This window comes from Protopterus annectens, chromosome 2.part2, assembly GCF_019279795.1.
Source record: "Protopterus annectens isolate FY-2018-M chromosome 2.part2, PAN1.0, whole genome shotgun sequence".
Lineage (NCBI taxonomy): Eukaryota > Metazoa > Chordata > Ceratodontiformes > Protopteridae > Protopterus > Protopterus annectens.
The window spans coordinates 454,832,848-454,846,585 of record NC_056730.1 but is presented as its reverse complement, the minus strand read 5'-3'; the positions used below and the strand labels follow the sequence as shown (position 1 = coordinate 454,846,585).

The 13,738-nt window shown below is 35.2% G+C and overlaps 1 protein-coding gene across 1 annotated transcript in view; it reads left to right on the top strand.

The window, feature by feature from the left end:
- Positions 1 to 13,738, top strand: part of GFM2 (GTP dependent ribosome recycling factor mitochondrial 2) — a 1,110,238-nt gene that overhangs the window by 662,689 nt on the left and 433,811 nt on the right. The window contains 1 exon segment of the mRNA XM_044063950.1: positions 8,542 to 8,618. Coding sequence (XP_043919885.1) covers positions 8,542 to 8,618 — 77 coding nt within the window.

Sequence of the window (13,738 nt, the reverse complement as noted above, 5' to 3'; positions counted from 1 at the left end):
CATACACTTCACAAGCTGGAAAGCATGATGACACAGAAAGGAGTGCTAATATACAAGTCCTGATATGTTCAGCTTTGTTGCTCTGTGTATAAATATTAGCAATGGTTGCATACTGGTAACAGTATCTTAAAAATGATAGTATTGGCATTAATACTCAAGGTCTCAGCTGCATAGTAACGTGATTTAGTACATATGTGCAGTGAAATTGTCAGTGTGAAGTATGAAATACTTAAGTTGTGGATGATTTGCAGTGGCTGGGGGTTGGCGTAATGGTTAAGGTACTTACCTCATTGATGCAAAGTACTGGGTATGATTTTTACATGTTGGTTGAGAAATTTGGCTAGGCTTAAAATGGCCTGCAAGGGCAGCTAGTTTAGTAATAACCTATGAACCTGTTTGTGCCTGGATGTTGCTAATATAATGTATTTTCATAGTTCTGCAATATAGCCATGCTTGCACAGTACTTTACTGAAAATGACATAAGGTGTATATCTTGTATGCATCCTAAGTTAATATAGCTGCGCCCATTCCCACAGTTATGAGATTTGTATATTAATGCTAATGTCTTAGGAATGGTCGCATTGGCAGTAGGGAGCAAAATGGTATCTGTAAGCTGGCATTAATACATTGCAACAGTGAAACAGTCATTGCGAGGTGTACATTCTGTGAATGTAGAGCTATAGCTAATATAATGTAATGTTCTTGTTTTCTTTAATAATGCAGTGATGACTTTTGTAGCATGGGTACAAGTGTATAGCCATATGTGAACACAATGGTGGTAAACAAAACAAATGAAAAGAAGATGAATAAGATCTGCATTGCCTGAGATGTACAGCTTTGTTTTCCTGCAGTTACAAATATTAGTAATATAAGCATATTCATGCTGATATCTCAGGAATGGCAGCCTTAGCATTAAGGAGCATAGTATCACCTGTAAATTGACATAAATGATTGTGTGTGTGTGTGTGTGTGTGTGTGTGTGTGTGTGTGTGTGTACTAATATTCAGTGAAAGAGACTATGTAAGTAGTGCATTCCCTGAAACATCAAAGATTGAATTTAAAAGTGCATAGGTTCATAGGTAGGTACTAGGCTATTGGCCCTAGGGCCTATATAAGCCTAGCCAAAAAGGTACCCTGGCTTCCACCACCCAAGAAAGTTATGGAAATCTCATATTTCTCATATTTGCTTAAACATTAACAGACTTAACAGTGAGAGTATGTGTATACATTTATTTTTGCATGTGATAGTAATGGAAATGGCATACATAGGAGGTGGGTAACATCGGTATATCATGAGCAGCATTACATATTAACAGCATTAACACCACTTGTATTATTAGGAGTAAGATGGTGTGTGGAAGTGGACATGATTAGATGTATATGCAGAGAAGCTGGAATGTACAAGACTTGGATAGTTGAAAAGAGTTAGAGATGGCTATGAAAAATATGAAATATTTTTATTTCCATTAACAGTGCAAAATTAGAGTGTGCTTGTATCATGTTGGGTGACCTACACAAAAATTATAGTAAAAGAAATGGCGTCACATAAACACACCATTAGATAAAACTGTTTGTGTTGTAAAATAGTGAGCAATGTGATATCTGCAAACTAACATGATTTGATATGCATATACATTGAAACTGTAATTGTGGGATGTAAAGAGCTTGAGTTATTGAAGACTGTTAGCAACAAGCTATTAACACTAAATAGTTTCCATATTTGCATTAGTTATGCAAAAATGAAGTCAGTATTGTCATGCTGTGTGATGCCATCATGTTAGAGGTTTTGTGCAAACAGTGTATGTTTGTAAAAAATGTCAATTTGGTAACCATGAAGACATCAAGAGATGTGTTTGTCTGGTTAAGCACTTATGAATTTTAGCGATAATTTCATATATGCAGGAGTATCATAAAAAACAGTGTGACCTACAGGTGAACAAACACTGCCATCTGATGCACACCATTAACGCACATAATCCTTCTGCTGATACTGGCAGTCTAAAATGTGTGGTTATGTAAGACTGATCTCTTTTGAAATATTGTGAAAATATTATACATAATTTGCATATTTCATACACTATCAAAGCAGCATTGTGGTACCATGATTTGTCATAAGTCATAGGAAAGCTTTTGGAAAAATGAACAGTACTAGTCATTTTTGAAAAAAAAAAAGTTTCATAAAAAGAGAATTAATTAACCTCCTGCTGTTCTGAGCTATGGAGATAAGACAAATGTATTCTCCACTCATGTAAAATGCATACCCAAATATAACTTATCGTGGAATGAGGCTTGTGTTATTAGTGTGCTCTAGAAGTTCCACTGCCATTTGTGTGTTACATAAACCTTGGGTGACGCCACTTCTGCACATTCAGTATAAAAATCTAAATGATTTAATTATCATTCAAAATATATTTCTACTGTGTTGTTTTCTGCAGCTAAACAAACTAACATAAAGTAAAATAAAAATTCTGATGTACGCACCCTGGAAATGCTTTGCAAACCCCTGGAGGCACTAACACCCTACTTTGGCAGACATTGGTATAAAGTATCTTGAAAGTATTTTTTTGTTTGTTAAGATTTCAATTTAAGTTAAAATTACAAGCAGTAATAATGTTTCTCCCTTTAGCTTTGCTTGCTGTGATGTCCAGTAGTTTTTTGATAGCACCAATATAAATGGAAGGTGCGCGATAAGCTACTGTAATACCTAACTTAAAGTTGCCAACTGATAAATAAGTGCTGGTGACACAATTTAGTTTATGATTATAAGTATACAGTTTTTTTTCTATGTAATTAGTCTGAACTATTGTTATTGGTTGCACTTCTATATTTTTTATTTGTGAAATGTTTTGTATTTCATCCAGGCAGAGCTTGAAATTGGTCAATATTAGTCAGTGCTATATTATATTCTTAAAGTAGCAGAAAGTGTTCTAAGGACTAAGCCAATAAAGGAATGGAAAAAGGAGATTTTGCCAGTCGGGTTGACTGCAAGTAGCGATACAGAAAATAGGCAAGAGGGGGATGGAATTTACTGAAGGAACCAAGATATTGGGAGCAAATAACTCAAGCAGGAAAGGAAAAGTGGGATAAGGCTAATAAGACATTTGGATTGCAGGTTACCAGGGTTTAATCTCAGAGTACATACAAGAGAAGGGGTTAGGGAAATTTTAAGTGAAAGACCTGCTGTGGTAGAGCTTTAGTTGAACCTATAAAAGAAACAGCTGGAAAAGGGATAAGTAGCAGGGTATATAAAATACTGCATAGTAACTATTAGAATTAATCAGAGGAGGTTAGAAACGCTTGGGAAGAGAACTAGAAAAGCAATTTACAAAAAATCGATGGGAATACATATGTATGGCTCCCAAGTATGCAACCAAGTCCAGAAGGTCTAGGATCTTTGCTTGGAGGTTTTGCGTAGGTTTTTGTATACTCTCATGCAGACTTTAAAGAATTTTTCCTCAGGTAGTTAGCAAATGTTAGAGATGTGATGGAGAAGAGGTAACTGGGAACTTATGTTTTGGGATTGTAATGAGTTGGCAGATTTTAAAAATTCCTTAGAGTACTCTATCAGAAATATTGAGTGAGCAAATGGCTGTAAGTAAGGAATGATTGTTTTGAATTGCGATACAGGATCTGAATTGTTTAGGCATAGTAAGGACTTACTAAGTTTAATTCTGTTGGCTGTAAAAAAAGCAATTACTATACATACAGTAGATTTCTCATTTGAGAATGTATGGTTATATCAGATGAGTTATACTAAATTGAACTTTCTATGTTGCAAGAAGAAATAATCTTTAATTCATTTCTTAGTTTTAATTACTTAATATGTACAACAAGTGGTTGCTGTGTTCTGCTGTTACTGTTTAAGGGTTTGCTCCAAGTGACTGATGTCACTGGGACACGGAGTTTATTACTCCAGGTGGGGAGCTACATCATTCTTGTATAAGTTACAACATATAACTAATTTTGTACAATTGTTTCACCTGACATCCATTATAATTGATTTACTTAAGAACATAAGTTGTTACATTTTACCCACTATAACATATGGATCAAAGTTTACAGATTCAACATTGTTCATACAGGAGAGGGATACATAAAATACATATATGACATAGATAAGTTACAAATTATATTAATGTTTTTATTAATATGATATGGCCATGTTAAAAGGCTTATCAGTCATCATAAATGTTCTGAATAACCCAATAAAAAGAGATAGCCTATTCAAATATCTGGGTTACACAAGCCTAATAAATTTTTTTACAAGAAACTCATTTATTGAAAAGATAGTATTACATTTTTGAATACAAACAAATATACAATCATAGCAAGTTCAGAGAATTCAAAAAAGAAAAGGGGTGTAGCAATCCTCTGAAACAAATCACTTCCTCTACCTAGTATAATTAAGACACATCGAGATGACAAAGGGATGCTATGCCTAGCTATAATCAAAATAAATAAAAAACAATATACTGTAATAAACAACTGTTGGCTACCCGGCATAATTACCAACACTATTAAACAACATTTAAATCAAATAGTTTCTCAGTCTGAGGGAAACATCATCATGGCAGGGGATTTCAGTTGTATTCTAGATGGGAAAGATTCTACTACTTTAGGGAAAAGAAAGATTACATCACAAGCTAAGCAATTAATAAAATGTATGGATTCATATCAGCGTAAAGATATTCATGACTATTCAGATCAGAGCCCCTTACATTATACATTTTATTCCAATAGATACAAAACATATTCCAGAATAGATAGGATAATGCTCCATACACAAATAATAAATGACCTAACGAACAGTAAAATCATTACATGTCCGATTTCTGATCAGAATATTACTATATTTGAGCTTAACATAAATAGCATACCTAACATACAGATAAAAATAATCCTTGCATATCTTGCATAACCAAAAGATTTTCAAATGTGCTTAAAAGAAGAAATGCAAAATTTTATAAGTATAAATTCAGTATCTAATACTCATGATATATACATATGGGATGCTTTAAAAGCTTATTTATATGGGCAAATACCTCAAAATACCACACTTAATAGATGATGACCAGACAGGCTTTGTAATTAATAGAAGTACTATTGATAATATTAAATGAACTCTAGCCTTAATTGATTACTCACAAAGAAAGAAAGAAAAGAAATTTAACATTGATAAGTCTGGACATAAATTCACCATTTGACTCAGTAGATTGGGATTAACTGTTCATATTACTAGAATGCCTAAATTTCTCAAAAAAATTTATTGATTTACTAAAACAGCTATATAAAGGAACCCTTGCATATATTAAAATAGGGTCATACATTTCAACCAAAATGCCTATCATAAAAAGGAACCAAACAAGGGTGCCCCCTCTCGCACTGTTATTCACCCTAATAATGGAACCATGGGCTAATGATATATGGAATAACAAAAATATAGAAGGATTAAAGCTTAATGAGGAATTAACATCTAAAATCCAATTTGTGGATGATGTACTTATTACTACAAAAGGTAATGATTCCTCAATACTATCTTTATTTGAGTCTATCAATAATTTTCAAAGGATGTCTGGATTGTCATTCAACAATAATAAAATCAAAATCTTACCTGTATACTCAAACAAAAATAATAGAACTATAGATAATAAACACAAACCTAATACAGATCATATTACGTACCTAGGAATCATCCTTGCTAAAGACATAAAATCAATAATACTACTAAATTGTAATAAATGTTATGCAAACATCCAAACTCTATTTATGAAATGGAACACAATTTTATTTACTACAGAAGAAAGATTAACCATCATAAAAATGATAATCCTACCTATGATTCTATGCATTATTCAGTCTGTTTTAATACTCCCTGCTAAAATATTTACCAATAGTTAAATCCTTTGATATTAAAATTAGTTTGGTCTCTCAACAGACTGAGACTAGCCCTTAAACAACATTTAAATAGTTGGAGCAATGGAGGGATAGCATTTGCAGATCTGAACCTATATTCAAGCTCTTCTGTAATTAAAACAATCATACAACTCTTAGATACTTCATACTTTGCTAAATGGAAGACATATTGGGAAGCAACAGCTATACAACTAATAATTAGCCCTTTAACTTATAAGCTAGAAATAATAAATAACCCAATATTGTGGATACTAAAAGATTACTTTACTGCACATATAATGCCCAAGCATACAACCAGCTACAGTCACAATATTATAACAAATTTTAGAAACTTTATATATAAAGACCTCAGATATAAAGAATGTGTTTTCTAATATTCCCTATAGCATTTACTCAATAATCTTTGTTAACTTCAGACTTAAACAAAATCACAGTATTTAAACAAAATGAACTTGTGTTTTAGTTTCAACTGACTTCAGATTATAAAGCTAAAAGTGTAGATCAGATAATACAGGGATTTCAGTTGGATATATCCCAATGGCTAGATATACAAGCTCTTAGAATAATTATAGGCAATACATTAGACTTGATTTCACCAACAGCCAAACATGATACTTGTACTTTATTAGACTACTTTCTTTCAATTCTTCAGCATAAACAAACTTATTCAGGCAAACTTTCTTTTTTTTCACAATCATAAGAGATGACACATATAGTTGCCCAGAAAGCTATTGGAATTACTTCTACACAATTAATAATGATTACCCCAGTAATCAAGACAAAATAAACATTAGAATCAGCAGGGAAACAACTCTATCTCTTAAATGGAAATTATACACCTGGAGATTTATGTACAGATCATTTTATACTCCTTAATTAATGAATAAAATCAATAGAAAACAGAACATTTGAAAAAAATGTAAGTCAGATATAAACATAGACTGGGCTCATATGTTCTATGATTGCCCTGCTATAAAATATTTTGGGGAAATGTTAATGAACTATTACAAGCACTATTCACAGATAATTTCACACTTAATAAGTATCTGGTGATTTTTAATACACCCATACCATACAGTGTTGAAAAAGTAAAATATCCATTACTCTGGGCAGTTCTTGCTGTGGCCAGAAAAATATAACAAAAAAACTGGATTTCTAAATCCCCTCCTACATTCACCGAATTCAAGAATTTAAGTGACATTTGTAATTTACAACTTAGAACTATAATTTCTAGAACAACTAGAAATATGTATGTTTATCATTTGTGGGTTGATTTACAGAATTTGTTGAAAAAGGATTAACTTTTACAATGAATAACCTTAGCTTCTTTTTTCACTTTCATGTGTGGTATACTACCAAAAATGGTTAAAACATCATCTTTTATGTAAAGATTAATGGATGTCTTCGTAAATACCTTATTTTATTGTATTAGTTCTGTATACACAATCATTTGAGTTCTATATGTTATAATCTCTCAATTTACATTTTTTCTGCAAAATTTTATGCGATTGTTTATATAAATATGTTTTAATTAAAATCAATAAAACTGTTTTGAAAAAAAAGCAATTACTAAAAACTGAAATTCAAAGTCAGCAACTGTATTTGTGGTATTGAATATTATAAAAGAGATGAAATAATGGGAAGGGGATCTTTAGAAAGGGAAAGGTGCAAATTACATAGAAGTGGATGGAAATTGTGAGAACAATACATACATAATGCTCAGGAGGAGGAGAAGTAAGGTTTAAAGGAAGACAAGAATTATCAATTTTTTTGTAATGTTGGACTGATAATAGCAGCAAAGAAAATTTGTATGATATATATTATATTTAAATGGAAAAATATTAAAGTGGTTTGTTTTCTTTTCTGTTCATGTATGTTCATCTATGTCTTAAGTTATAATTTAATAAAGTTGTTAAAAATATTAATCCATTCACTACCCCAGTAAACAAATATAAGTAAATAAATAAAATGCTAGAGAAGTAGGATACGTAAAATCGGGAGATGCTGTGCAGCAAGAAGGCCATCCCCCCATGGCTGTTTTTTGATTTGTAACTGTTCAATGACTGATAAACTGCTCCTCTCCATATACTCATGTTATCATCCAACATTAGACAAAATTTGCAAATGACCAGTATGTCTGGGTGTTCACATAACCAGTACTTGAGCTGTGAAAAATTCTGCATGAAGTTTCTATTTTAAGTATGTGCTTGTGGAGTGTGTGCACCAAAATTAGAAACAGGCTAATGCTGCTATACTGTTTGACTTGAAATATACAAAATGATATATGTTAGTGTCAAGGTAAACAGACCAGGTCAAGTAGGTACCCATATGGGAGAAAACCCATTATGATTCAGTATTGACTTTGTTGGTGCCTTTTCAGAACATTTATTTAAAAAATGGCAGGTTGAGACTGAAGCAACCAGTGGCTGTAGTAGCAGTTGTTACATGTGAGGCAGCCCATCCATAATCAGTGCTAGGTGCTTTATGCATACCCAGCACTACACAGACCATTTCCAATGTTCAATATGACCTGCACATTTTTTTTCATCAGAGCGTATAGGCATGTGACATCAAAAGATGGTATGACTATTGTTATACTAATCATACATTCATATTGTCTTTGTATAGATTTGGAAAATGCACTAAGATGCCTTCAACAAGAAGATCCTAGTTTAAAAGTGAAGATTGACCCAGAATCAGGGCAGGTAGGAATATGCCATGGCATTTCATTTACAATCTTACCTTAATTTTTGTTTACCAACCATTCCTTTCATGACTGGCATTCTTGTACCAGTAATTTAGTTCTTCCTAGCTTTTTGTTGGTTGTGTAGTTTGAAGTTTGATGAAGGCAAACTTTGTGCAATTGCATCCTTAGGGAAAAGGATAGATTGATTGACTGACTGACATGACTGTGCCTAGACATTATATATAAAATCATTAAGAAGCAAATAACATCAAGTTCTGCATTTTTTACTCTTCTAATGAGATAGACGTTTTGGGGACCTTCGGACGGAGGTCTCAGAATCACATATCAGGGAAGGTGGTTGAATTTACAAGCTCCAGAGCTCACTAGTTGAATGATAGTCTGCTTGAAGACTCAAGATAGGCCCCAAGAACAGTTAGCCCTCTCACCTGATAATCTTACAAGGTGAACAAATTACTAGATGAAATGGATCTCTTGCAAATAGAAAGAACCCAGGTTGTTCCAGGTTGTGTGAGCCACAAATGGTCAAAAGCATGCTTTTAATCACTTAACTTGCAGTGACTGGCAACAAGTGCTGAGCCTAAACTGCAAGGTAACATGATTAGAGTGAGGACCTTCAATTAAAGACATGGTTGTGGAATTCTGTACCTATTACAGCTGCACAAGGCCACCCTCTGCAAATCCAATATAAAGAGCATTCTAGTAAACCAAGCTTGAAGAAACAAGAGCATAGACTACCATCGCAAGGAGTTTAGACTGAAGAAGACATTTAACCAAGATGATATTTTTTATGTGGAAATAGCATAATTTGAGGAACAGCTGGCAAAATGATTTTTGAGTCAGTCTGTGATCAAGAATAATATGCTGGTCTTGCACTGAATATGCACTGTCCAAAAATTCCATCCATAGAAGGGGAGGATAAAAAAAAAACAATGGTACATGAGAGGGGAGATAGTGGCACATACAAGCATTGCTTCTGTTTTTGCTAAAATTTTAGTTGACTGCAGTTCATCCATTGTCATGTATAATTCAGGCAGTAAAATCTTACACAATGCATGAGAAAAGGGATAGGTACTACATCTTCCATTTAGAAATTCCCTGAACAGTACTGTGTGCATCATGAACAGCAAAAGTGTCAGTAGAGAGCACTGAAGAAGTTCACAGATTTGTTGGTGGTTACTGAAGGAATTTATTCCAAGAAATGCTTGTTGAGCATGAACCTGAAGTTGAGAGACAAATCGCCCAAGTGCTTGAATTAAAACCAGAATGAGTTTGAAGATGCTGTACTCTTCAGTGCAACGGGTTGTAGAGATCAGAGTGGACCATGTTGGAGTAGAACTGTTGATCTCTTCCCATAAGGAGGATTACTAACCACCCTGGTGAAGGCAGTATCAGAGCTGTTCCTTGATTTAAACCAAACAGAAAATAATCAAGTAGGTCCTGACATGCTAAAAGGAATATATCTGTACATAACTACCATCATAACTACCATGGTGACTCCCTCTGCTCTAACAAAATAGCTAAGTCCTGGAATGCTGTCCCAACTAACATACAAAGCACCCCCTGGTACTTTTCTTTTAAAATGGAATTAAATAAATATGTAAAAAATAAGTGGCTTTGCCCCTGTAGCCAGACCAGATAACTCCTCGCTCCTCTGCCACATTATTTTCTTACATTTTTCGCATCTGACTTGTTTTTTTCACCTGCTGTCTCAGCTATGCAAACACATTTAAATTCATTAATTTTCTAATCTCTGAATAACATACCTTTACAGCTCTAAACTTTTGTTCCATATCACTAGTGATTGCTAATTCTCTGCTTGAAGCTATTAATGTAAGAATGGTAATCACAATTACATTTGAGTATTATTTAATTTTCTATTACTTCAGATGTAAATACTGTACTTATTTTTATTTTAAATTCTCTTATGTAATTTTTGTATCTTATTACAAGCATTCTGATGTCATTTCTGCATTTTATTATTGTAATGTTTTGTAACTGGAGCTTTTCTTCCCGGGTCTCCGCTGAAAACGGGTAGTCCAGCCCAGTTGGACACTACCCAGTAAACAAATGTAAAATAAATAAATAAAATAAATCACTTTCTTAGCAGTCTTGCAATTATTAATAAACGGAAGGTTAGAGAATGGGACATAATTTGCCGAACTGACAAGATCAAAGGATATGTTCTTGAGAATGGAGATAATTGAATTTTTAAGCTGGAAGGAACCCCTACGTCCTTGGACCAGATAGTCAAGTAAACAACTGGGTGGAGAAACTTAAGGCAGGATTTCACAAGTCAAGATGGCCCAGGTTCTAAATCACATATAGATGTTCATGTATGGATTACTGTTTCAGTAGTACTGCCTGTTGGGGCTTCTTCTGCAGAAGGTCCATCATCTGACTTGATGTCCAGAGCTTAATGCCCTTCCCCGCCTAGCTGGATGGGTGCCAGAATTCCTGGGTTGACAGTGCATTCACCGAATAAAGCTGCCCACCCCATCTTTAGTTTATTGTTGCTTCATTAAAGTTCTCTTGATGATTCTTGCTAGTAACGTATATTAGTCCAGCATTTAGGCCTGTGTTAGAACCAAGCTTCCAGATAAGTACCCCAGTGTGGAAAACTTTTTTGTGTCTTTTTCAGTACATTTAATTTATTGCAGAAGTGGTATGGTCTGATGATAATAATGTTCTTAATAAATGCCCACTTCTAAAATGGATAGAAAATATATGCTAGGCAGATGTTGTATAAAAACTTCCATACACACTTCTTTTTTCATCTAACATTTGATCACGACACTCCAGTATCCTAACTGTAGTATTTTCCAGTGCTTTAGTCTTAAAACAATAAGAAGAAGTAAATGTTCTCCTCAGGATTATCTGGAAAGTAAGAGGTTTGTGGCCTTACATGTTCTGCCTTTGAGTCCTTCAGAATTGCCTCTAAATTATGGACATCCCAGCTAGGAAAAGAAAGGAAAATGGAATAACATGTTTTAATTAACAGTTGATAAAGGGATCCTTGGGAGAGAATGAGGAAAGGGAAACAGTTCGCACTTTTCTCAAGTGCAAAGATCCTTCCATGGTTCAAGAGTGGGAGGTCTTCTTAGGCACCTTCTCAGACTCTGGTCTAGTCATTTGCATCATCCCAGGCCTGTGACATTGCCTGTATGGAGTCATTCTTGCCTTCAAATCCTGGCATATCTTCCTAAGCCAAACCCTTTCACAAGATGTATGCCTGGACTCCTCTTTGGAGGCATTTGCCTCAAAAAACTGTTTGATTATTTCCAAGGCAGAGAAGGAAACCACTTAGCACTTGTGTATGAGGACATCAGCCAGACCCATGCCTCCATGACCACATTAAGAAAACTTACTGATCCAAACATATGACAGCCACACAGCTGAGCTCTGTCCAGTTGCCTGGGCCTCAGGCATTAGGTGGACCCCCCCCCCCACACACACACACACACACACACATTTCTCAGGCTTCTACCTAGGACTGCTTCAAGCAGCCTAGGGTTTTTTGCATTTCATACAATGCCTGCAGCTGACAGTGGACCAGATGAGGAGTTGCCTCCATTAACAGAAAGATGGGGCCATTTTCATAGAGGCACTTAGACTCTTCATATACTGAGGAGAAAGATGTGATGTATGCATCTCATTTGTCTACCCCAGGATTTGATACAAACACTGAAGATGCCATGTTTTCTGTCTCACTGAGGACATTTCATTCTGTGGTATTTTATACATAATTTCAAATGGGATGCTAAACATGTCCAGTATGCTCAAAAGAGCTGTTTTGATTTATTGGGACTGGAGTACCCCTCTATCCACCCAAGTCATAAAGATCATGTCTCTCTGGAACCAGACTTCCAATCTCCTGCTCCAGGAGTGCAGACGTTTCACAAATTCTTGTATACAAAAACAGCATCTGATCCAGCAGTGGTACCTTTGTGTTCAGAAACTTATGGAAGCAGGTTGCATATCTTTCAGAATGACCTAGAGAGTAAGATTATTGACCACTTTGGGAAAAAATAGTACAAGGCTGCCACCCTAGCCTTCAGGGTACACAACTGTGAGACCCACTTGCAAGTTGAGCTTCTCAGTCAGCTGATAAAACTATGGGTGGTTTCTGACAAAGCTCAGAAGGCTAAACACCTATAACTTACCCTGGCTGTTACTCAGATAGGAAAGCATGTCATTAAATGTGGATATGACATTTTAGGGTCTGTCATTAGAAGACACGTTGACTGAAGATTTAGCCCCTACCACATGTTCTCAGAGTGCAACCCCCTGAATTCCCCATTATCCAAGGATCTGATCTTTGGGGCTTGCTGCAGCTGAAGTGTTTTAAGAGAATGGATGAAAATATAAATACTGTTTAGTTGGTAAAGCAGACTTTCCCTAGTGCCTAGAAAGGAGTGCCCTTGGTAACCCATTTTTGGACCTGTTCAGGTTAAATACCATTGTGAAGGTTCCATGAATTCAGAATGCTAACATTATATGTCCTTTTATCCCTCCTGTCCCTAAAAGGTCTGATGGGAACCCTGAAACTCAAGGATGTGCCCCTATCTATTCCTATTCACAAGGACCACAGACTTTATCAGTATGAAGCAGCAATTTCCATTACCAGTTTACCTCTTTGCCTTTTAGTTTTACTGTTGTGCATTCATGATCTGATGCATTGCAGAACTTAGGGCATTCATATATACCCTTATCTGGATGACTGCCTGACCTATGCCCAATCATAGGAGGGGCTAGAGAGGGCACCACAGTTCACAAGGGATTGCTTTCAAACTTTGGGACTGTCTGTCCATCTTCCCAAGTCTAATGTGTTACCCTCCAAAAGAGTGATATTCTTGTGGACCCTGTTGGAAATCGTAAACCAGAAGGCCTTCCTCCCACTGGTCAGGGTGGAATCCCTAGCAGCTCATTTTCTGGATGCTTCTCATGAAACTTAAAATAACAGCAAAAGAATTTCAAAGAAGACTGAGATACATGGCTTTTACAATTTTGATGGCACCCCTAGCAAGGCTGCATATTGGAAAGCTTTTGTGGTATCTCAGGAGCACCAGGAGTCAGCATAGCTAGTCCCTGAAGATGATCCCCTGTCTTCTATATATATAA